The sequence below is a fragment of the Coregonus clupeaformis genome, chromosome 21, assembly GCF_020615455.1.
Source record: "Coregonus clupeaformis isolate EN_2021a chromosome 21, ASM2061545v1, whole genome shotgun sequence".
NCBI classification, from domain to species: domain Eukaryota; kingdom Metazoa; phylum Chordata; class Actinopteri; order Salmoniformes; family Salmonidae; genus Coregonus; species Coregonus clupeaformis.
In genome coordinates this window covers 7783513-7809460 of record NC_059212.1, presented here as the reverse complement: position 1 = coordinate 7809460, position 25948 = coordinate 7783513, and the positions used below count along the sequence as shown (strand labels likewise).

At 43.3% G+C, this 25948-nt stretch overlaps 2 protein-coding genes across 4 annotated transcripts in view; one reads left to right on the top strand and one right to left on the bottom strand.

Moving 5' to 3' along the window:
* The window catches only part of LOC121532942 (transcription factor COE1-A-like), a 67917-nt gene extending 57696 nt beyond the window's left edge, over nt 1-10221 (bottom strand). For all 3 annotated transcript variants that reach the window (XM_041838725.2, XM_041838728.2, XM_041838734.2), the window contains exons 1-6: nt 9334-10221; nt 8357-8513; nt 7553-7616; nt 6451-6506; nt 6021-6094; nt 2560-2628 (exon numbers count right to left, since the gene is read on the bottom strand). In XM_041838725.2, the coding sequence (XP_041694659.1) occupies nt 2560-2628; nt 6021-6094; nt 6451-6506; nt 7553-7616; nt 8357-8513; nt 9334-9467 (554 nt within the window). In that variant the 5' untranslated portion in view covers nt 9468-10221. The remainder of the gene's footprint in view (nt 1-2559; nt 2629-6020; nt 6095-6450; nt 6507-7552; nt 7617-8356; nt 8514-9333) is intronic.
* A 10625-nt stretch (nt 10222-20846) lies between these two features.
* LOC121532964 (C4b-binding protein alpha chain) overlaps nt 20847-25948 on the top strand; it is a 37593-nt gene continuing 32491 nt past the window's right edge. The window contains exons 1-4 of the mRNA XM_041838744.2: nt 20847-21035; nt 21179-21358; nt 22062-22161; nt 25810-25883. Coding sequence (XP_041694678.1) covers nt 20954-21035; nt 21179-21358; nt 22062-22161; nt 25810-25883 — 436 coding nt within the window. The 5' untranslated portion in view covers nt 20847-20953. The remainder of the gene's footprint in view (nt 21036-21178; nt 21359-22061; nt 22162-25809; nt 25884-25948) is intronic.

The following is a 25948-nucleotide window of genomic DNA, read 5'->3' as shown; positions in this document are numbered from 1 at the left end:
TAACATTAGCTAGGCTAGGGATTAGGGTTAGGGGTTAAGGTTAGGGTTACGGTTAGGGTTTAGGTTAGGTTAAAGGGTTAAGGGTTAAGGTTAGTGCTAGTGTTAGGGGAAGGGTTAGCTAACATGCTAAGTAGTTCCAAAGTAGCTAAAAAATAGTGAGTAGGGCTGTGTTGGGCTGTGTTGGGCTGTGCTGTGTTGGGCTGTGCTGTGTTGGGCTGTTTTGGGCAGTGTTGTGCTGTGCTGTGCTGTGTTGGGCTGTGCTGTGTTGGGCTGTGTTTGGCTGTGTTGTGTTGTGCTGTGCTGTGTTGGGCTGTGTTGGGGTGTGTTGGGCTGTGTTGGGCTGTGCTGTGTTGTGTTGTGCCGTGTTGGGCTGTGCTGTGTTGGGTTGTGTTGTGCTGTGTTGGGCTGTGCTGTGTTGTGTTGGGCTGTGTTGTGTTGTGTTGGGCTGTGTTGGGCTGTGTTGTGTTGTGCTGTGTTGGGCTGTGTTGTGCTGTGCTGTGCTGTGCTGTGTTGTGTTGTGCTGTGCTGTGTTGGGCTGTGCTGTGTTGGGTTGTGTTGTGCTGTGTTGGGCTGTGCTGTGTTGTGTTGGGCTGTGTTGTGTTGTGTTGGGCTGTGTTGGGCTGTGTTGTGTTGTGCTGTGTTGGGCTGTGTTGTGTTGGGCTGCGTTGGGCTGTGTTGGGCTGTGCTGTGCTGTTGGCCCACTGGGCTGAGGCTCAGGTGTGAGGGCAACAATAGCTAACATCAAATTAGGACACAGTAAAACAATCTTTCCTCCTTTCATCTCCATCACACCTCCTGGATTAGAAAATAGGTCAGGTGAGAAAAGAGAGGACAGGAGAGATAGAGAGAGATGGAGAGAGAGAAACAATGAGAGAGGAGGATATACTTGCTTGCTCATTTTGCACCACTATATTCTTAGCAGTTGTAGTAGCCTATTCAGCATTTCCACAAACAAGCAAACAAACTACATTTTCGCCTAAAATGACATACCCAAATCTAACTGCCTGTAGCTCAGGACCTGAAGCAAGGATATGCATATTCTTGATACCATTTGAAAGGTAACACTTTGAAGTTTGTGGAAATGTGACATTGATGTAGGAGAATATAACACATTAGATCTGGTAAAAGATAATACAAAGTTTCGGATTGATCCAGTGAAGCATTCAATACTGGACTATTTTGTATCAAGTCTGCCCAAATGTACCGAATTGGTCAATTGATACATTTTCAAGTACATAACTATAGAGAACATTCAAAAATGATATGGTAATACAAAATGTAAGTTTACACACTCCCAGGAATGTCATACATGATGGATCATTAGCTTATACACTAACTTTCACACATCTAGATGACCGGGCGGGGTGGGTGTAGAGCCAGAGATAGCAGGGGTTCAAACTGTAGAACCCAGTTCCTACATTTGAATATAAAAATGGATTTTATCAAACAACACTATGCTACATTTTATCTCTGGGACCCTTAGGATGACAAATCAGAGCAAGATTACTGAATTACCTTCAGAGGTGAATGTATCAAACCAGTTGCCGTGATACGTTTTTTGTTGTTGTACACTCTCCTCAAACAATAGCATGGTATTTTTTCACTGTAATAGCTACCGTAAATTGGACAGTGCAGTTAGATTAACAGGAATTTAAGTTTTCTGCCCATATAAGACATGTCTATGTCCTGGAAAGTTTGCTGTTACTTACAACAGTCATGCTAATCACATTAGCACACATTAGCTCAACCGTCCCGTATACGGGACACCGATCCCGTAGAGGTTAAATAAGTGCTCGTTAAGGGCTCGTGTTTCAAATCAAATCAAATAAAATTGTATTTGTCACTTCCGCCGAATACAACAGGTGTACCCTTTACCATGAAATCCTTACTCATGAGCCCTTTCCCAACAATGCAGAGTTAAAACGTTTTTAACATTTTGCTAAATAAAAAAAGGAAATAGTAACACAATAAACTAACAATAATTCGCTTTAACAATAAATAACAATAAATAAAACAATAAATAACAATAATTAATGGACATGATTATGTTTTACAGGATAATTAGCCAGGCAAGCACACACACACACACACACACTTCTGGAAGAGTAATGGGAGTGGTTGGCTAATTAGTGTGGTATCGTTAAGAGTCATTATTGAGAAACAGGCCACTGCAGCAAAACCACAGGATGGAGGTTGTAAAGCAAAGTCAACTAATGAGGGAGGATTTTTAGGAGGACTGATACAGGTACAGCATGGGTTGTTAGGAGGACTGATACAGGTACAGCATGGGTTGTTAGGAGGACTGATACAGGCACAGTATGGGCTGGAGGTTCAGCTTGTTTCACTGAGACTGATACAGGTACAGTATGGGCTGGAGGTTCAGCTTGTTTCACTGAGACTGATACAGGTACAGTATGGGCTGGAGGTTCAGCTTGTTTCACTGAGACAACTAAACATAACAACCAAGACTTGACAGAAGCAACCCTGAGCAGCATAGTGGTATACACAGGTACATCACCATGACAACCTGGACAGGTGAAAGGGGTGGAGCCCGCTTACCTGTCAATGATGACGGGGTCAGATGGCGTCTCGTTTCTGTTGCCACAACTCTTCTTATCACAACACCGACTGACGGAGGGATGGAAGGAGAGCGAGAGAGAGAGAGGGGGGAGAGATATGGAGAGAGATGGGGAGAGGGAGAGATAGGGAGAAGGGAGAGACATATAGGGAGAGGGGAGAGAGAGATAGGGAGAGGGGAGAGAGAGAGATAGGGAGAGAGAGATAGACAGGGAGAGAGGAGAGAGAGAGATAGGGAGAGGGGAGAGAGAAATAAAGAGATAAGGAGGGGGAGAGAGAGAGAGAGAGAGAGAGAGAGAGAGAGAGAGAGAGAGAAGGAGAGGGGAGAGAGAGAGATAGAGATTACTCAAGGTATTCAATGGGGTTGTGCAGGCCAGTCAAGTTCTTCCATATTGATCTCGACAAACCATTTCTGTATGGGCCTCGCTTTGTGCACGGGGGCATTGTTATGCTGAAACAGGAAAGGGCCTTCCTCAAACTGTTGCCACAAAGTCGGAAGCACAGAATCGTCTAGAATGTCAATGTATGCTGTAGCGTTAAGATTTCCCTTCACTGGAACTAAGGGGCCTAGCCCGAACCATGAAAAACAGTCCCAGACCATTATTCCTTCTCCACCAAACTTTACAGTCGGCACTAGGCATTGGGGCAGGTAGCGTAGCATCCGCCAAACACAGATTTGTCCATCGGGCTGCCAGATGGTGAAGCGTGATTCATCACTCCAGAGAACACTGCTCCAGAATCCAATGGCGGCGAGCTTTACACCACTCCAGCCGACACTTGGCATTGCGCATGGTGATCTTAGGCTGCTCGGCCATGGAAACACATTTTATGAAGCTCCCGACTAACAGTTATTGTGCTGATGTTGCTTCCAGAGGCAGTTTGGAACTCAGTAGTAAGTGTTGCAACCGAGGACAGGCGATTTGTACACGCTACGCGATTCAGCACTCGGCGATCCCGTTCTGTGAGCTTGTATGTCCTACCACTTCACAGCTGAGCCGTTGGTGCTCCTAGACATTTCCACTTCACAATAACAGCACTTAGAGTTGACAGGGGCAGCTCTAGCAGGGTAGAAAATTGACAAACTGACTTGTTGGAAAGGTTGCATCCTATGACGGTGCCACGTTGAAAGTCACTGAGCTCTTCAGTAAAGCCATTCTACTGCCAATGTTTGTCAACGGAGATTGCATGGCTGTGTGCTGAAATAGCTGAATCCACTCATTTGAAGGGGTGTCCATATATACAGTTGAAGTCGGAAGTTCTTAGGTTGGAGTCATTAAAACTTGTTTTTCAACCACTCCACAAATTTCTTGTTAACAAACTATAGTTTTGGCAAGTCGGTTAGGACATCAACTTTGTGCATGACACAAGTAATTTATCCAACAATTGTTAACAGACAGATTATTTATCTTATAATTCACTGTATCACAATTCCAGTGGGCCAAACGTTTACATATACTAAGTTGACTGTGCCTTTAAACAGCTTGGAAAATTCCAGAAAATTATGTCATGGCTTTAGAACCTTCTGATAGGCTAATTGACATAATTTGAGTCAATTGGAAGTGTACCTGTGGATGTATTTCAAGGCCTACCTTCAAACTCAGTGCCTCTTTGCTTGACATCATGGGAAAATCAAAAGAAATCAGCCAAGACCTCAGAAAAACAATTGTAGACCTCCACAAGTCTGGTCCATCCTTGGGAGCAATTTCCAAACGCCTGAAGGTACCACGTTCATCTGTACGAACAATAGTACACAAGTATAAACACCATGGGACCACGCAGCCGTCATACCGCTCAGGAAGGAGACGCGTTCTGTCTCCTAGAGATGAATGTACTTTGGTTTGAAAAGTGCAAATCAATCCCAGAACAACAGCAAAGGACCTTGTGAAGATGCTGAAGGAAACAGGTACAAAAGTATCTATATCCACAGTAAACGAGTCCTATATCAACATAACCTGAAAGGCTGCTCAGCAAGGAAGAAGCCACTGCTCCAAAACCGCCATAAAAAAGCCAGACTACGGTTTGCAACTGCAAACCGTAGGGACAAAGATCGTACTTTTTGGAGAAATGTCCTCTGGTCTGATGAAACAAAAATATAACTGTTTGGCCATAATGACCATCCCAACCGTGAAGTACGGGGGTGGCAGCATCATGCTGTGGGGGTGCTTTGCTGCAGGAGGGACGTCATGAGGAAGGAAAATTATGTGGATATATTGAAGCAACTTCTCAAGACATCAGTCAGGAAGTTAAAGTTTGGTCGCAAATGTGTCTTCCAAATGGACAATGACCCCAAGCATACTTCCAATGTTGTGGCAAAATGGCTTAAGGACAACAAAGTCAAGGTATTGGGGTGGCCATCACAAAGCCCTGACCTCAATCCTATAGAAAATGTGTGGGCAGAACTGAAAAAGCGCTTGTGAGCAAGGAGGCCTACAAACCTGACTCAGTTACACCAGCTCTGTGTCACGCTCGTCGAACAGAGAGGACCAAGGCGCAGCGTTGCGGGTGAACATATTATATTTATTCAACTGATCACACGATCAAAACAAAGAACGAAACGTGAAGTCCTTCGATACACAACCAAAAGGAACAAGAAACCACAAAACACAAAGTGCAAGACAAACAGTTAAATATGGCTCCCAATCAGAGACACCCAGCTGACACTCGTTGCCTCTGATTGGGAGTCACTCAGCCCAACATAGAAAATTAAACATAGACTTACACACCCTGGCTCAACATAACATAGTCCCCAGAGCCAGGGCGTGACACTCTGTCAGGAGGAATAGGCCAGAATTCACCCAACTTATTGTGGGAAGCTTGTGAAAGGCTACCCGAAACGTTTGACCCAAGTTAAACAATTTAAAGGCAATGCTACCAAATACTAATTGAGTGTATGTAAACTTCTGACCCACTGGGAATGTGATGAAAGAAATAAAAGCTGAGATAAATCATTCTCTCTACTATTATTCTGACATTTCACATTCATAAAGTAAAGTGGTGATCCTAACTGACGTAAGACAGGGAATGTTTACTAGGATTAAATGTCAGGAATTGTGAAAAACTGAGTTTAAATGTATTTGGCTAAGGTGTATGTAAACTTCCGACTTCAACTGTATAGTGCATCTCGTTCTCTCTCTTTCCTCTCCCCCTCCCTTCCTCTGCCTCTCCCTCCCCCAATCTCTCTCTCTCTCTTTCACTCTCTCAGAACTGGGTCATGCTGTGGTCCCACTGGACCTGGGGAGAGTTGCTTTCTGGGTAGAGAGGAGGGGGAAGCAGACTGACAAGCCGTTTCTGAATAAACCGATCATCTGACTGTACCCAGGGGAGACACACACACACACGCTGAGAATTTATGTTTGCATAATCCCTCTCTCTCTTTCTTTTCTTCTTTCTCTTTCTTTTTTCTGTCTCCCTCTCTCTCTCTCAACACACATTATCTGTCTTACCTGCACATAATCTCGTGAGTCAGTAGAACCCGACACATCTCAGGGTTCTTATCCTGTCCCTCATAGATGATCGCCTGGAGAGAGAGAGAGAGTGAGAGAAAGAAATTGAGAGAGAGAAGGAAGGAAGGAAAAATAGAGGTTTGGTTTGTTAGTAAAACAGTTTGTCTCGTGGTGATTCTTCTTTACAACCTCACACGAAGTGGTTTTCATCTGGTAGCATGAGATATATAACGTGTGTGTGTGTGTGTGTCTGTGTGAGCAGTTGGTCTGCCAGACTGTAGTATAGTACAGCATCTGGCCCTTCCAGCACTTCTTCCAACATCCTCAGTCCAGTTTCACCTCTCGCCAACCACACTACATGCTCTCAGACCTGTGAGTGTCACACACACACACACACACACACTATCGCCTTTCATGAAAGAGATGGTACCTGTTTGGTCATGGAATCGATGAGGCGCACGTAAAATTCCTGTTCTGTCCTGATACCTACAGACAGAGAGTGAGAAATACAGTAAAGAGAGAAAGATATACAGTAATGAGAGAGATATACAGTAAAGAGAGAGAGATATACAGTAAAGAGAGAGAGAGAGAGAGATACAGTAAACAGAGAGATACAGTAAAGAGAGAGATATACAGTAAAGAGAGAGATATACAGTAAAGAGAGAGATATACAGTAAAGAGAGAGAGATATACAGTGAAGAGAGAGAGAGATATACAGTAAAGAGAGATGTTAGAGATATACATCGAGAGACAAAGATAGTTAGCCTACACACTGAGTATACCAAACATTAGGAAAATCCTTCTTTAACCTGTCTCCTCCCCTTCATCTACACTGATTGAAGTGGATTTAACAAGTGACATCAATAAGGGATAATAACTTTCGTCTGGATTCACCTGGTCAGTCTATGTCAAGGAAAGATCAGGTGTTCCTAATGTTTTGTACTCAATGTGTGCACTGTATGTATGTATGTATGTATGTATGTATGTATGTATGTATGTATGTATGTATGTATGTATGTATGTATGTATGTATGTATGTATGTATGCTGTTAGTGTTCGCGAATGTGCGCAGAAACATAGACCTAATGGTCATTTCAGTTTCAGATTAAATTCAAATATAATTTTCTGGATTGGTTCATGTTAAAACAGATAGAAGGCCATTGTTTGTAGAGCCACAGACATAAGTCCAAACTATACCTGATATAGACTATTGAATAAACTCTTTGTAAAAAAAGTAGATATAAAAACATTATAACATTAATTGGCTAATACTAATACTTACATTAAATTAATTTTTTAAATAATAATAACAATCAGTGTTATTTTCATATGTCAATAAAACATTTACATTTACTGTCATTTTTTAAAATCCCATATGGTTTATTCAAATGAATTGTATTGCATTAGAATTCCCTGGTGGATTGGTATGTAATAAATCTCTCTCTCTGTGTGTGTGTGTGTGTGTGTGTGTGTGTGTGTGTGTGTGTGTGTGTGTGTGTGTGTGTGTGTGTGTGTGTGTGTGTTGACCGTACCATTGCTGTATAGGAGCTGTAGCCTGTAATGTATCCCATTGTTGGTATTTTCCCCTGACGTTTCCTGCCAACACACACACACTCAGTCAGGTCACAGAGAGCAAAACCCACTACACACACATATTTACAAAAGGCCAAAACATTATCTTTAAATGTACCAAATACATATTTCAATATCAATATCAGAAACGATATAATAACTTTAAAAAACGATAGGTAAATCATTTTCAAAAAACGTCCCATGATAAATAGAACTCATGGGAATGACTTCAGTGCCTTAGTGCCATATACAAGTGAAATGACTTTAGGTAGGCTACAGGACTCCGGCTTATAATACCCTACTAATAAATTATATTTGTATTTAATCAAATAGATTATATTTTAATACTGGAACAATAGCCTACTAAAATAAAATTGCATGTCTAAAGGATTGGCTGGGGACACTTGCAGACTTGCATAAATAATTCAAAACGTTTAATGCTATAATATTGTCAATAGCAATAAGTTATGCTACAATTTTGTGTTAAAACGCTGGAATATGAGCATATGATCGAAGCGCACAGAGATTTGAATAATAAATACAACGTAAAGCATCGAATCTAACAACTTGGATAGCGGATTCCTTCCATGTGGTCCAAACTAATATAAAAAAAAACTCTAAACCATATCTATACAAATTATTGTAAGACAACATTTGTATTGTTAATTGTAGTAATAAATTAAGCAATATATTAATAAGCCTCGTGTATTTAAATAAACTGTTGCAGGTGTCAAATCAATATATAATGTTTTGGGAAAACTCACCTTTTCCTTTTCAACAAATCCAACGAAGCTGGTTCTCTCTATCTCCACCGGCTGCCCTTGTCTGTCGTACAGAGCCAGCACGAAGTGGAAGAAGTTGGACTTGCGGAGGTTTGAGGGCGGTTGCTTCTCGAAATGTGCCCGGGCCAGGGCCACTCCGCTGCGGATACAAGTAGCACCAACCCCCGTTAGCACAACTTTCACATGGGATGCCACTGAATTCGTTCACAAATGATTTCAACAACTAGAAGTAAAAGAGTAAAACACAAAAGTACTGGCCCCCGAAATTGTCAATATATTTTGATTTTTATTGTACATTTTAACCAATTTTGAAAATATATTCAGGCTGAAATGTCATATTTCCATCGGGTCATTTGCAAATGTCTGAAAATAGTTATGGGTCAAAAAAATATATTTACAAATTGTCAAAGTATAGCCTTAGCCTATATGAATAGTTTGGATTTGGTCGCTACATGGATATCCTATGCTATATTCGGGGACCTTTTTGTCGAACGGACTGTAATCATCAACATGTCTCAAAAATAGTGGTTGTATTATTGTTTTACTGCGTTATAATTATTGACGTTTCATTATAAATAAATCAGTGCCAATAAAGGCTGTAAAACTAGGCCTGGGTCTGACATGTTTAAATCCTTTGGATATAGTGTTTATTTTGATTGATTTTATAGGCTACTAGCTAAGAGCCTACAGAAACAGAAATAAAAACATTATGTAGGCTATGCTATAGTCTAGCTTCAATCACAGACATAAAGCCTTTATGCAAAAGCTATAATCAAATATCCCAAGTCAATATTAGGCTATATGCCTAGAAAAGGAAACCAACAGTCCATTGGGAGCACAATGCTGTCCCTAAACACATGTGGTCCGTGTCAGATAACCGAGCTGGGATAGAGACCTCCAATCTATCTCCTCTCCATTCGCAGGGGCCAGTGCTGACCAGCTAGCCACGTCGGGCTTACCTCTGGGCGGCTGTGTTGGCGTCCAGCAGCCCGGCGCCCTGCATCCAGCTCCGCGCCGCATTCATCCCGGCCACCATGGGCTCTTCTTTCATAACACTCCCGCTCCTCTGGATGTTCTCCTGGATCCCAAACATCAAAACACACTGTTCCTCCTGCCGTCAATCACTATTTCCCCCTCTCTCTCGCTTCCTTTTCCTTCCTTCCCCGTGACTTTTTATCACACAGATGGCGATAGAGATGGTTAGGGCACAAGTGGCGTAATGTTTCTCACTTCTTTTGTCGTTTTCTCTCAGAAACTAGAGAGAGCGAGAGAGAAAGAGAAATATGAACGAGATGAGGGTCTGCTAGTGGATGGAGAAAGGGAGCTGTCAACGTCCAGGGGTTAGTGACCTTTGCGTCAACAACTCTTGTGAAGAAGAAAAGTCCTCCTAGACCATCAAGTGAAAGTGACGAGGGGGAGCCAAGGAGCGCTCCCAGAAATCATTAAACTTCACTTCAAGAAAGAGCCAACATTTTAGAGAAGGCAAATAGGCATTCCCCAATCAAACAAGTTTTATTTCTTCATCTAGCCTACTGTTGTTGATTTTTTTCAGAAATCTCTTTCAGTTCTCAGATAAAAGGAGCGCGTGAGGAGACCGAAGCAAGGAACCTCCTCCAGGCTATAGATCCGTTCTTGGCTCCTGTCCTTTCGGGAGTGATTTGCGGTCTCTTGGTCTTTCCTTGTCAAAGGAATCACTTCTGAAAGTCTCCGGTAACCGAATACGAGTGAACTCAGCTAGAAGGGAAGCGGGCGTGTCTGGTGAAGTGGAGGTTAACGCCCCCAAACACAGTGCGTGCAGGGTCGCTGATCATCATCTGTCGATGGTCCTCAACTCAGCCATGTTGCATCCCCAGCCTAATACGCACACACAGTCCCGCCCTAACCACTTAACCAGGGTGTGTGTGTGCGTGTGCGTGTGTGCGTGTGTGCGTGCGTGATCAATGGTCATGCCTTGTGATTTGACGTCTCTCTCTCTCTCTCTCTCTCTCACACACACACACACACACACACACTTTTTGTGCAGTACTGCCATCTACTGTCTCATTCCCAACCAGAGAAGATCTCTACCTCTACTTTGTCTATAGACAGATGCTCTTCTCCCTCTCACCAGGAAGTAGGGGGGCTGCAGCACCCCAGGATAAATTGAAATAATTTAGCAAAATTAGGCTATATATTTTGTATTTTTTTCAAACATGTTTTACTCCTGTCTGAACATTTAGTTACAGAGGATCAATAGCTTCTGGATTAAGTTTTATCACAAGGATTTACAGTCAGGAAGACCGACATTTGGGCAGCACGCACGCCAAATATAGAACAGCTTGTTGCGTTGTGGCCATAGATAATCCATAGAAGTATTTTGGAACCTCTAACTCTGGCACTTTGACTATTAAACTCATGGGTACGCTAGCAATGGCAGCCAGTCCTGACTTGAATGGGAACTGCGATCTATGGATTATATTTATATGGTTGGTTGTGGCTGTCAGTTTGCCTCTCTCAAATTTCAAAATACAATCGTGAGAGAAACCTAGGCCTACTGTTTGGAAAGCAAATGCCTACTGCTGAAAAGAGAAAACTAATCTGTCTGTAGAAGCTGCCCCAAAAAAATCTCAACTACTTTTGAGCGATTCTGAGCAAACAGCAATGTTTTTAAAAGTAGTTTATCTTGAGATATTGGCACCAGTGCATCAGCCATCACCGGTGAGTAGCCTATGCTGCATCTTCATCATTGGGTGAGTCAGTGTCACTGGAAAGTTGATTTTGTAGCCTACTGTAGCCTACACTATATATACAGTGCAATCAGAGAGTATTCAGACCCCACATTTTGTTATGTTACAGCCTTATTCTAAAATGGATCAAATTGTTTTTTTCCCCCTCATCAATCTATACACAATACCCCATAATGAAAAAGCAAAAACAGGTTTAGAAATGTTTGCAAATGTATAAAAAAACAAAAACGGAAATATCACATTTACATAAGTATTCAGACCCTTTACTTAGTACTTTGTTGAAGCGCCTTTGGCAGCGATTACAGCCTTGATTTTTCTTGGGGATGACGCTACAAGCTTGGCACACCTGTATTTGGGGAGTTTCTCCCATTCTTCTCTGCAGATCCTCTCAAGCTCTGTCAGGTTGGATGGGGAGCGTCGCTGCACAGCTATTTTCAGGTCTTTCCAGAGATGTTCGATCAGGTTCAAGTCCGGACTCTGGCTGCGCCACTCAAGGACATTCAGAGACTTGTCCCGAAGCCAATCCTGCGTTGTCTTGGCTGTGTGCTTAGGGTCAATGTCCTGTTGGAAGATGAACCTTCGCCCCAGTCTGAGGTCCAGAGCGCTCTAGATCAGGTTTTCATCAAAGACCTCTCTGTACTTTGCTCCGTTCATTTTTCCCTCGATCCTGACTAGCCCCCCAGTCCCTGCCGCTGAAAAACATCCCCACAGCATGGTGCTGCCACCACCATGCTTTACCATAGGGATGGTGCCAGCTGTCCTCCAGACGTGACGCTTGGCATTCAGGCCAAAGAGTTCAATCTTGGTTTCATCAGACCAGAGAATCTTGTTTCTCATGGTCTGAGTCCTTTAGGTGCCTGTTGGCAAACTCCAAACGGGCTGTCATGTGCCTTTTACTGAGGAGTGGCTTCCGTCTGGCAACTCTACCATAAAGGCCTGATTGGTTGAGTACTGAATAGATGGTTGTACTTCAGGAAGGTTCTCCCATCTCCAGAGGGAACTCTGGAGCTCTGTCAGAGCTCCCTGACCAAGGTCCTTCTCCCCCGATTGCTCAGTTTGGCCAGGCGGACAGCTCTAGAAAGAGTCTTGGTGGTTTCAAACTTCTTCCATTGAAGAATTATGGAGGCCACTGTATTCTTGGGGACCTTCAATGCTGCAGAAATGTACCCTTCCCCAAATCTGTGCCTCGACACAATTCTGTCTCGGAGCTCTACGGACAATTCCTTCGACCTCATGGCTTGTATTTTGCTCTGACATGCACTGTCAACTGTGGGACCTTATATAGACAGGTGTGTGTCTTTCCAAATCATGTCCAATCAATTGCATTCACCACAGGTGGACTCCAATCAAGTTGTCGAAACATCTCAAGGATGATCAATGGAAACAGGATGCGCCTGAGCTCAATTTCGAGTCTCATAGCAAAGGGTCTGAATACTTATGTAAATAAGGTATTTCTGGTTTTTTTGCAAACATTTCTAAAAACTTGTTTTCACTTTGTCATTATGGGGTATTGTGTTTAGATTGATGAGGAAGAAAATGTATTTAATCCATTTTAAAATAAGGCTGTACCGTAACAAAAAGTGGAAAAAGTGAAGGGGTCTGAATACTTTCCCAATGCACTGTATATATATATATATATACAGATGAAGTTGGAAGGAAACATACACTTAGGTTGGAGTCATTAAAACTTGTTTTTCAACCTCTCCACAAATTTCTTGTTAACAAACTATAGTTTTGGCAAGTCGGTTAGGACATCTACTTTGTGCATGACACAAGTAATTTTTCAAACAAATGTTTACAGACAAATTATTTCACTTATAATTCACTGTATCACAATTCCAGTGGGTCAGAAGTTTACATACACTAAGTTGACTGTGCCTTTAAACAGCTTGAAAATTCCAGAAAATGATGTCATGGCTTTAGAAGCTTCAGATACGCTAATTGACATAATTTGAGTCAATTGGAGGTGTACCTGTGGATGTATTTCAAGGCCTACCTTCAAACTCAGTGCTCTTTGCTTGATATCATGGGAAAATCAAAAGAAATCAGCCAAGACCTCAGAAAATTGATTGTATGTAAACTTCTGAATCACTGGGAACGTGATGAAAGAAATAAAAGCTGAAATAAATCATTCTCTCTACTATTATTCTGACATTTCACATTCTTAAAATAAAGTGGTGATCCTAACTGACCTAAAACAGGGAATTTGTACTAGGATTAAATGTCAGGAATTGTGAAAGCTGAGTTTAAATGTATTTGGCTAAGGTGTATGTAAATGTCCAACTTCAACTGTATACACTACCGTTCAAAAGTTTGGGGTCACTTAGAAATGTCCTTGTTTTCGGAAGAAAAGCAATTTGTTTGTCCATTAAAATAACATCAAATTGATCAGAAATACAGTGTAGACATTGTTAATGTTGTAAATGGCCATTGTAGCTGGAAACTGCTGATTTTTTATGGAATATCTACAAAGGCGTACAGAGGCCCATTATCAGCAACCATCAGTCCTGTGTTCCAATGGCACGTTGTGTTTGCTAATCCAAGGTTATCATTTTAAAAGGCTAATTGATCATTAAAAAACCATTTTGCAATTATGTTAGCCCAGCTGAAAACTGTTGTGCTGATTAAAGAAGCAATAAAACTGGCCTTCTTGAGACTAGTTGAGTATCTGGAGCATCAGCAATTGTGGATTCGATTACAGGCTCAAAATGGCCAGAAACAAATAACTTTCTTCTGAAACTCGTCAGTCTATTCTTGTTCTGAGAAATTAAGGCTATTCCATGCGAGAAATTGCCAAGAAACTGAAGATCTCGTACAATGCTGTGTACTACTCCCTTCACAGAACAGCGCAAACTGGCTCTAACCAGAATAGAAAGAGGAGTGGGAGGCCCCGGTGCACAACTGAGCAAGAGGACAAATACATTAGAGTGGCTAGTTTGAGAAACAGGCGCCTCACAGTTGCTCAACTGGCAGCTTCATTAAATAGTATCCGTAAAACACCAGTCTCAACGTCAACAGTGAAGAGGTGACTCCGGGATGGTGACCTTCTAGGCAGAGTTGCAAAGAAAAAGCCATATCTCAGACTGCCCATCTTAATCTTTTATTTTGATTGGGAAAGGACCTTCTCTCCAGTAGATTTACTAGTAAAGTTGTCCTACACTCACAGGAAATGGCCTTCTCTCCAGTAGATTTACTAGTAGAGTTGTCCTACACTCACAGGAAATGGCCTTTTCTCCAGTAGATTTACTAGTAGAGTTGTCCTACACTCACAGGACAGGGCCTACTCTCCAGTAGATTTACTGGTAGAGTTGTCCTACACTCACGGGAACTTCTCTCCAGTAGGTTTGCATGCATCATGTTATATCACAGCTAAATGTTCTATATAGAACCTCAATGAACCCTTATTATTTTCAGAAAAAATTACTTGCTTCATATATGGTACAGCTAAATGTTCTATATAGATCTAAAAATCAACATTGTTTTCAGAAGTAGGGGTACCATATATGAAGGAAGTGATTGAAACCGTTTTCTTTATTTAGAACCTTCTTTTTTCTATTTGAGTTGACTATTCAGTCCTTGTTTTCAGACATTACATTGTGGGCTCCAAAGTACGGAATTGCATGGCAGCAGGCTGGTCTGCCAGAGTCGCTATCTGTGAAGGTCAGTTACTGATATGAGAGGGCACATGAGGGCACATGAGGACACGCGCACACACACACACACACACACACACACACACACACACACACACACACACACACACACACACACACACACACACACACACACACACACACACACACACACACACACACACACACACACATACACACATACATACATACATACATACATACATACATACATACATACATACATACATATATATATTCAGGGCTGTCCTTCAGCACACTTGTTTGGTGTTAGATTTTTGCCCGGCTCTGCCTGGCTCTTCAAACCGCCAATGCAGGTGTCACGGATTCAGCCGAGGCTGCTCCTCCTCCTTGCTCGGGCAGGCTTCGGCGTTTGTCGTCCCCGGAGTACTAGCTGCTACCGATCTATGTTTCGGTGTTTGTCTTGTTTGGTCTTTATTGTTTACACCTGTTTCCTATAATGTTGCATTGTATTCCCTTTAAATACCCCTGTCTCTCATAGTTTATTGTGTGTGATTGTTTTTCGTGAGGTCGGCAAGCTGTTGTGTGCTAGTATTGTTTCCTCCCTGTTAGGAGTTTTTTTTGGTTTTGTACTTTCTATACTGTGTTCAGTAAAGTACGTCTGCCAGTAGCTCGGTGTCCTGCGCTTGACTTCATTACCGCATACACGTCAGCCTGACAGAATCACACACCACACATGGAGTCAGCAGGAGCGGCGGTGCCAGCTGGATCAATGGAGGAACGTGTCGAACGACAAGCGGCCATGATCCAGGCTCTCGGCACCGCCATGGAATGGGTGGTGAGCACTATGGTGCGATGGGAAAGAGGAGGTCTGCATACACCTCCTCCGACGACACCACCACCATCGGCGATGCCCATCGCTTCACCTCCAGGGTCCAGTGGGATTCGGCTCTCGCTCCCGAGGGCTTATGATGGCACAGCTGCCGGGTGTCAGGGTTTCCTGCTCCAGGTTGAACTCTACCTGGCAACCATCCACCCGGTGCCCTCGGGATACGAGAGCGTGTCCGCCCTCATCTCCTGTCTGTCCGGCAAGGTGCTGGAGTGGGCCAACGCCGAGTGGGGGGGAATAGACGCCGCTACTGTCAACTATGCGGAGTTCACCCTCCGCTTCAGGGCAGTATTCGATCATCCACCAGAGGGTAAAGCGGCGGGTGAGCGTCTATTCCACCTCAGACAGGGGAGGAGGAGCACACAGGAGTTCGCACTGGACTTCCGGATGCTGGCTGCCAACGCGGGATGGAATGAGAGGGCCCTCATCGACCACTACAGATGTAGCCTGAGGGAGGACGTGCGTCGGGAATTGGCCTGCAGGGACACCAACCTCAGCTTCGATCAACTGGTGGACATGTCAATTCGCCTGGATACCCTGTTGGCTACCCACGGACGTCCGGATTCAGGGCCGTCCATTCCATCCCCCAGCACTTCCGAGCCGACCCCTATGGAGCTCGGAGGTGCTGGAGCTAGGGAGACCAGGAGAGAGACCAGGAGAGAGGCCGTCCCCTGCACCAACTGTGGCCGCAGAGGACACACTGCTGGTCGGTGCTGGGGAGGGTCTCCTAGCAATCGAGGCAGTAGGCAGTGCACTGATGAGTCATTCCAGGTGAGTAGGCACCCATTTCACCCAGAGCTCTCTGTTGCGCATATGTGTATTAAAGTGGTGTTTCCCGAGGTTTCTCCTCATTCCCAGCATAAGGCGCTAGTAGATTCAGGCGCAGCTGGGAATTTTATCGATCGCCAGTTGCCCTAGATAGCCGCCCTTTGAGGTCAGGATTGATTAGGGAAGTCACAGCGCCTCTCAGGATGAAAACGCAGGAGGGTCATGAGGAGATAATTTGTTTGTATTTGATTCATTCTCCTGCGTTTCCCGTGGTGTTGGGGCTTCCCTGGTTAACATCTCATGACCCCAACATTTCATGGCAACAGAGGGCTCTCAAGGGATGGTCTGATCAGTGTTCCGGGCGGTGTGTAGGTGTTTCCGTTGGGGCAACGACGGTGGAAAGTCCGAACCAAGTTCCCACCATGCACATTCCACCTGAATATGCCGATTTGGCACTCGCATTGTGTAAAAAGAAGGCGACTCAATTACCACCTCATCGACAGGGGGATTGTGCGATAGACCTCCAAGTAGGCGCTGCGCTTCCTCGTAGTCATGTGTATCCTCTGTCTCAGGAGGAGACGGCGGCTATGGAGACATATGTCACCGAATCTCTGAGACAGGGATACATACGGCCGTCCACATCCCCTGCGTCATCGAGTTTCTTTTTTGTGAAGAAGATGGATGTGAGTTTACGCCCGTGTATTGATTACCGTGGTCTCAATCAGAACACAATCAAATACAGCTATCCTCTCCCTCTGATTGCTAGTATGACGGAGTCATTACACGGGGCGCGATTCTTCACAAAATTGGATCTCAGTAGCGCGTACAACCTGGTGCGCATTAGGGAGGGAGATGAGTGGAAGACAGCATTCAGTACCACCTCGGGTCACTATGAGTATCTCGTCATGCCATACGGTTTAATGAATGCTCCTTCAGTCTTCCAATCGTTTGTGGACGAGATTTTCCGGGACTTGCATGGACAGGGTGTAGTGGTGTATATTGATGACATTCTAATATACTCCGCTACGCGAGCCGAGCATGTGTCCCTGGTTCGACGGGTGCTTGGTAGACTGTTGGAGCATGACCTGTATGTGAAGGCAGAGAAATGTCTGTTCTTCCAGGAGTCCATCTCCTTCCTGGGACACCGGTTGTCCGCGTCAGGGGTGGAGATGGAGATTGACCGCGTTTCTGCCGTGCGTAATTGGCAGACTCCCACCACGGTGAAGGAAGTGCAGCGGTTCTTGGGTTTTGCCAATTACTACCGGAGGTTTATCCGGGGCTTTGGACAGGTAGCAGCTCCCATTACCTCCCTGTTCTCTGCCCTCAGGTTTTCACCCCGAGAGTAATGGGCAGGTGGAGAGAGTGGGTAGGTTTCTGAGGTCCTATTGCCAGGACCGGCAGGGGGAGTGATCGGGATATATCCCCTGGGCAGAGATAGCCCAAAACTCACTCCGCCACTCTTCCACTAACCTTACGCCTTTTCAGTGTGTGCTAGGTTATCAGCCGGTACTGGCACCTTGGCATCAGAGCCAGATCGAAGCCCCTGCGGTGGACGAGTGGTTTCGGTGCTCGGAGGAAACCTGGAACGCTGCGCATGTCCATCTGCAACGGGCTATCAGGCTGCAAAAGGCGAGCGCTGATCGCCACCGCAGTGAGGGTGTATGCACCGGGAGATCGGGTCTGGCTCGCGACCCGAAACCTGCCCCTTCGCCTGCCCTGCCGGAAGCTGGGTCGGCGGTTTGCAAGATCTCACCCCGTGGGGTCAAAATGATCACAAGAACCACACAGGGGGACCTAGTGAATGACCTGCAGAGAGCTGGGACCAAAGTAACAAAGCCTACCATCAGTAACACACTACGCCGCCAGGGACTCAAATCCTGCAGTGCCAGACGTGTCCCCCTGCTTAAGCCAGTACATGTCCAGGCCCGTCTGAAGTTTGCTAGAGTGCATTTGGATGATCCAGAAGAGGATTGGGAGAATGTCATATGGTCAGATGAAACCAAAATATAACTTTTTGGTAAAAACTCAACTCGTTGTGTTTGGAGGACAAAGAATGCTGAGTTGCATCCAAAGATCACCATACCTACTGTGAAGCATGGGGGTGGAAACATCATGCTTTGGGGCTGTTTTTCTGCAAAGGGACCAGGACGACTGATCCGTGTAAAGGAAAGAATGAATGGGGCCATGTATCGTGAGATTTTGAGTGAAAACCTCCTTCCATCAGCAAGGGCATTGAAGATGAAACGTGGCTGGGTCTTTCAGCATGACAATGATCCCAAACACACCGCCCGGGCAACGAAGGAGTGGCTTCGTAAGAAGCATTTCAAGGTCCTGGAGTGGCCTAGCCAGTCTCCAGATCTCAACCCCATAGAAAATCTTTGGAGGGAGTTGAAAGTCCGTGTTGCCCAGCGACAACCCCAAAACATCACTGCTCTAGAGGAGATCTGCATGGAATGAATGGGCCAAAATACCAGCAACAGTGTGTGAAAACCTTGTGAAGACTTACAGAAAACGTTTGACCTGTGTCATTGCCAACAAAGGGTATATAACAAAGTATTGAGAAACTTTTGTTATTGACCAAATACTTATTTTCCACCATAATTTGCAAATAAATTCATAAAAAATCCTACAATGTGATTTTCTGGATTTTTTTTTCTCATTTTGTCTGTCATAGTTGACTTGTACCTATGATGAAAATTACAGGCCTCTCTCATCTTTTTAAGTGGGAGAACTTGCACAATTGGTGGCTGACTAAATACTTTTTTCCCCCACTGAATGTTTCAGAGTTTGTCTTGTTTGGTCTTTATTGTTTACACCTGTTTCCTATTATGTTGCATTGTATTCCCTTTAAATACCCCTGTCTCTCATAGTTTATTGTGTGTGATTGTTTTTTGTGAGGTCGGCAAGCTGTTGTGTGCTAGTATTGTTTCCTCCCTGTTAGGAGGTTTTTTGGTTTTGTACTTTCTATACTGTGTTCAGTAAAGTACGTCTGCCAGTAGCTCGGTGTCCTGCGCTTGACTTCGTTACCGCATACACGTCAGCCTGACAGCAGGCATGCATGGTAAAGCACACTGTAGGTGAAGTCCCTTGGGCTGCTATATTTATATCCTCCATCAGCAACACCATCTCTAAGCATCCGGAAATAGAGATGTCTATGAACAGTTGGATGCTTGATGATCCAACTTCCTTTATATTGTGGATTTAAACCTAAATACCTTTTTGATTTAGACCCATGGCCCCATGACACCAAGATCATGGCATCTTATTTAACATGTCATTTCACATCCAGATGAGGGGGTTTCCATTGTGTGTGTGTCTGTGTGTGTGTGTGTGAGAGAGAGAGAGAGAGAGAGAGAGAGAGAGAGAGAGAGAGAGAGACCGTCTCGCTATCCTCTGTCTACACCAAACATATGGGATCCTTATTTTAATGACTTTGTATGAAATCACCCCGTTTAAATTCATCAGTTATTTGTTCAACGGACAGATGTTCTATCAATCAGCAGGTCGTGTTGACGATAATATCTGAGTAATAATAATAATAATTAATCATCAGAGCAATTAGGGTTAAGTGCCTTGCTCAAGGGCACATCGACAGATTTTTCACCTAGTCGGCTCGGAGATTAGAACCAGCGACCTTTCGGTTACTGGCACAACGCTCTTAACCACTAAGCTACCTGCCGCCCTAGTAATTGAATAGAAGAGTTGTAACAATATGCCTGCTGTCTAAACAGACACACAGTATGTTTACAATAGTCTTCAACCTGTGTAACAATATGCCTGCGGTCTAAACAGACATACAGTATGTTTACAATAGTCTTCAACCTGTGTAACAATATGACTGCTGTCTAAACAGACATACAGTATGTTTACAATAGTCTTCAACCCGTGTAACAATATACCTGCTGTCTAAACAGACATACAGTATGTTTACAATAGTCTGCAACCTGTGTAACAATATGTTCACCAAGTAAATGAAAGCATTACTAGCTAACAGTAGGCTATAGGTCTACATGCTTCCATCCATGGATGTCCTAGCCTACTTTATTGTCTATAAAATGTTGTGAAAAGGACCTATTGGTTGGGCACTTTCAGAATAAAATATACATTTTACATCATGACATGTGATCAGAATGTTGGGGATCGGAGAAGTTCATGATCGTGCAAATCTCTAGTCTCTCTGTTTCAAATGCAATATTGCCATATACTGTCTCATTCCCAACCAGAGAAGATCTTAACCTCTTTTTATAGACAGACGCTCTTCTCCCTCTCACCCACTAGAGGTCAGCAAAGTATTGACTTGATCTTTACTGGCACTGTGTGTGGGTTAGCACTCTGCAAATAATAAGTGTGTGTGTGGTATGTTTGTGTGTGTGTGGTATGTTTGTGTGTGTGTGTGCGTATGTGGGTGTGTTTGTTTTTCTCAGTTGTGTTTGTCATATTGAGTCATGGCCAGAACAGGACAAAACAGCTATATATTTGTCAGTGCTTCAGTGTCTTGTCTGCTTCAGTTTGGTTCCACTCACACATCAATAGGAGAAGAAGGTATTACCACACATCAATAGGAGAAGAAGGTATTACCGGTATGCAGATCTGCAGGGATGCATGTTGCTGTTTTTTAACAGTATGGCTTGTGTGCCTTACCTTTGAGGTTGAAACTATTCAAGGTAAAGTAACTTTTCCATATTTTGCCGATTATGTTCTTACTGTGCAATGTAATGTTTATGTTTCTTTGACCAAAAGCTCGACATTTTCAAAACATACAAAAATGAAAAACATATTGAGCAACAAATTCTCTTGTCCCGTTTAGCCCAATGTTCCAAGCCCATAGGAGGGAGCCACATGAGAATTTCAGCAGACTACATTACTCAAGAGACTTTCCTGGAGGGGTCGAAGGTCGTTTTCGAGTGTGACGTTGGTTATGTCGGACGTGCGATGACAGTCACCTGTAACGGTGAAACCTGGAAAAATGTGAAATCTACCTGTCAGAGTATGTCATTTACATGACTATACATTTTATGTGGCACTAAGTCTGCGTTTACACAGGCAGCCTAAAATACCTGATTTGATTTGTCAAAAGATCAATAATAGTAAAAAAGTATCTGCATTAGGCTGCCTGTGTAAACACAGCCGTAGAATGAGCATGACTGGATGTGACAATTGTCGCTTTACACATTGTCTATGAGAATCTACTACTGTACTTTATATTTAACACACTGTCTATGAGAATATCCAAATGTACTTTATATTTAACACATTGTCAATGAGAATCTCCTAATGTACTTTATATTTAACACATTGTCTATGAGAATCTCCTAATGTACATTATATTTAACACATTGTCTATGAGAATCTACTACTGTACTTTATATTTAACACATTGTCTATGAGAATCTACTACTGTACTTTATATTTAACACACTGTCTATGAGAATATCCTAACGTAATTTATAATTAACACATTGTCTATGAGAATCTCCAAATGTACTTTGTATTTAACACATTGTCTATGAGAATCTCCTAATGTACATCATATTTAACACATTGTCTATGAGAATCTCCTAATGTACTTTATATTGTATGACAATCTATAATCATAACTACCAGATGAGCTGAGTTATGTATCTGTTATCTATTATCATTCTATCAATCTATAATTACGAATCTGTTATCGTGTTATCATGTCTGTCCAGGGACATCCTGTGGATCCCCTGGAGAAGTGATGAATGGCTGGTATGACCTCACAGAGGGGGTGGAGTTTGGAGCCAGAGCCACAGCCCAGTGTAACAAAGGGTCAGTAGTACAAACTCACAGGACGGGGCCTTCTCTCCAGTAGATTTACTGGTAGAGCTGTCCTTCACTCAAAGGACAGTGCCTTCTAACCGGTAGATTTACTGGTAGAGTTGTCCTGCACTCACAGGACCTTCTCTCCAGCAGGTTTGCTAGTGGAGTTGTCCTACACTCACAGGACAGGACCTTTTCTCCAGCAGATTTACTAGATGAGCTGTCGTACACTCACAGGACCTGCTCTCCAGCAGATTTACTGGTAGAGTTGTCCTACACTCACAAGACTGGACCCTTTCTCCAGTAGATTTACTAGTAGAGTTGTCCTACTCTCACAGGACAGGACCTTTTCTCCAGCAGATTTACTAGATGAGCTGTCGTACACTCACAGGACCTGCTCTCCAGCATATTTACTGGTAGAGTTGTCCTACACTCACAGGACCTGCTCTCCAGCAGATTTACTGGCAGAGTTGTCCTACACTCACAAGACAGGACCTTTTCTCCAGTAGATTTACTAGTAGAGTTGTCCTTCACTCAAAGGACAGTGCCTTCTAACCAGTAGATTTACTAGTAGAGTTGTCTTACACTCACAGGACATGACTTTCTCGCTAGTAGATTTACTGGTAGAGCTGTCCTTCACTCAAAGGACAGTGCCTTCTAACCAGTAGATTTACTGGTAGAGTTGTCCTTCACTCACAGGACATGACTTTCTCGCTAGTAGATTTACTGGTAGAGCTGTCCTGCATTCACAGGACCTTCACTCCAGCAGATTTGCTAGTGGAGTGGTCCTACACTCACAAGACAGGACCTTTTCTCCAGTAGATTTACTAGTAGAGTTGTCCTACTCTCACAAGACAGGACCTTTTCTCCAGTAGATTTGCTAGTGGAGTTGTCCTACACTCACAGGACAGGACCTTCTCTACAGTTGATTTACAACAAGAGTTGTCCTGCACTCACAGGACATGACTTTCTCACTAGTAGATTTACTGGTAGAGCTGTCCTGCACTCACAGGACCTTCTCTCCAGCAGATTTGCTAGTGGAGTTGTTCTACACTCACAGGACAGGACCTTCTCTACAGTAGATTTACTAGATGAGCTGTCGTACACTCACAGGACCTGCTCTCCAGCATATTTACTGGTAGAGTTGTCCTACACTCACAGGACCTGCTCTCCAGTAGATTTACTAGTAGAGTTGTCCTACTCTCACAAGACAGGATCTTTTCTCCAGTAGATTTACTAGTAGAGTTGTCCTACTCTCACAAGACAGCACCTTCTCTCCAGTAGATTTACTGGTAGAGTTGTCCTACTCTCACAAGACAGGACATTTTCTCCAGTAGATTTACTAGTAGAGTTGTCCTACTCTCACAAGACAGCACCTTCTCTCCAGTAGATTTACTAGTGGAGGTGTCCTACTCTCACAAGACAGGACCTTTTCTCCAGTAGATTTACTAGTAGAGTTGTCATACTCTCACAAGACAGGACATTTTCTCCAGTAGATTTACTAGTAGAGTTGTCCTACTCTCACAAGACAGCACCTTTTCTCCAGTAGATTTACTAGATGAGCTGTCGTACACTCAAATCACCTTCTCTCCAGTAGATTTATGAGTACAGTTGTTCTACACTCACAGGAAAGGGCCTTCTCTACAGTAGATTTACTAGTAGAGTTGTCCTACACACACAGGACTGGACCTTCTCTCCATCAGATTTGCTAGTGGAGTTGTTCTTCACTCAAAGGACCTTCTCTCAAGTGGATGTACTAGTAGAGTTGTCCTACACTCACAGGACTGGACCTTCTCTCCAGTAGATGTATTAGTAGAGTTGTCCTATACTCACAGGATCTATTCTCCAGTTGATTTGCTTGCATCATATTATATCACAGCTAAAGGTTCCATATAATGAACCCCAATGAATCCTTATTACTTGAAGAAGAAATGACTTGCTTCATGCATTACCGGTCAAAAGTTTTAGTACACCTACTCATTCCAGGCTTTTTCTTTAGTTTTACTATTTTCTACATTGTAGAATAATAGTGAAGACATCAAAACTATGAAATAACACATATGGAATCATGTATTAACCAAAAAAGTGTTAAACAAATCAAAATATATTTTATATTTGACATTTGACAAAGCCACCCTTTGCCTTGATGACAACTTTGCACACTCTTGGCATTCTCTCAACCAGCTTCACCTGGAATGCTTTTCAAACAGTCTTGAAGGAGTTCCCATATATGCTGATCACTTGTTGGCTGCTTTTCCTTCACTCTGCGGTCCGACTCATCCCAAACCATCTCAGTTTGATTGAGGTCGGGGGATTGTGGAGGCCAGATCATCTGATGCAGCACTCCATCACTCTCCTTCTTGTTAAAATGGCCCTTACACAGCCTGGAGGTGTGTTGGTTCATTGTCCTGTTGAAAAACAAATGATAGTTCCACTAAGCCCAAACCAGATGGGATGGCATATCGCTGCAGAATGCTGTGGTATCCATGCTGGTTAAGTGTGCCTTGAATTCTAAATAAATCACAGACTGTGTCACCATCAAAGCACCCCCACACCATAACACCTCCTCCTCCATGCTTTAAGGTGGGAAATACACATGCAAGATCCTCCGTTCACCCACTCCGTGTCTCACAAAGACACAGCGGTTGGAACCAAAAATCTCAAATTTCTACTCTAGACTAAAGGACAAGTTCCCACTGGTCTAATGTCCATTGCTCATGTTTCTTGGCCCAAGCAAGTCTCTTCTTATTATTAGTATCCTTTAGTAGTGGTTTCTTTGCAGCAATTCGACCACACACAGTTTCCTCTGAACAGTTGATGTTGAGATGTGTCTGTTATGTGTCTGTGCATTTATTTGGGCTGCAATTTCTGAGGCTGGTAACTCTAATGAACTTATCCTCTGCAGCAAAGGTTATTCTGGGTCTTCCATTCCTGTGGCTGTCCTCATGAGAGCCAGTTTCATCATAGCGCTTGATGGTTTTTGCGATTGCAGTTGAAGAAACGTTCAAAGTTCTTGACATTTTCCGTATTGACTGAACTTCATGTCTTAAAGTAATGATGGACTGTCGTTTCTCTTTGCTTATTTGAGCTGTTCTTGCCATAATATGGACTTGGTCCTTTACCAAATAGGGCTATCTTCTGTATACACCCCCTACCTTGTCACAACACAACTGATTGGCTGAAACGTATTAAGAAGGAAAGAAATTCCACAAATGATTTTAAGAAGACACACCTGTTAATTGAAATGCATTCCAGGTGATTACCCCATGAAGCTGGTTGAGAGAATGCCAAGAGTGTGCAAAGCTGTCATCAAGGCAAATGGTGGCTATTTGAAGAATCAATATATTTTGATTTGTTTAACAATTTTTTGGTTACTACATGATTCCATATGTGTTATTTCATAGTTTTGATGTCTTCACTATTATTCTAAAATGTAGAAAATAGTAAAAAATTATGAAAAACCCTTGAATGAGTAGGTGTTCTAAAACTTTTCACTGGTGGTGTATATGGCACCGCTAAATGTTTTATGTGGATCTCATAATTGACATTTGTTTCAAGAGTAGGGGTACCATATATGAAGGAAGTGATAGAACCTGTTTTCTTTATTTATAACCTTTTTTTTTCTATTTGAGTTGACTATTCAGTCCTTGTTTTCAGACATTACATTGTGGGCTCCAAAGTACGGAATTGCATGGCAGCAGGCTGGTCTGCCAGAGTCGCTATCTGTGAAGGTCAGTTACTGATATGAGAGGGCACATGAGGGCACACACGCACACACGCACACGCACACGCACCC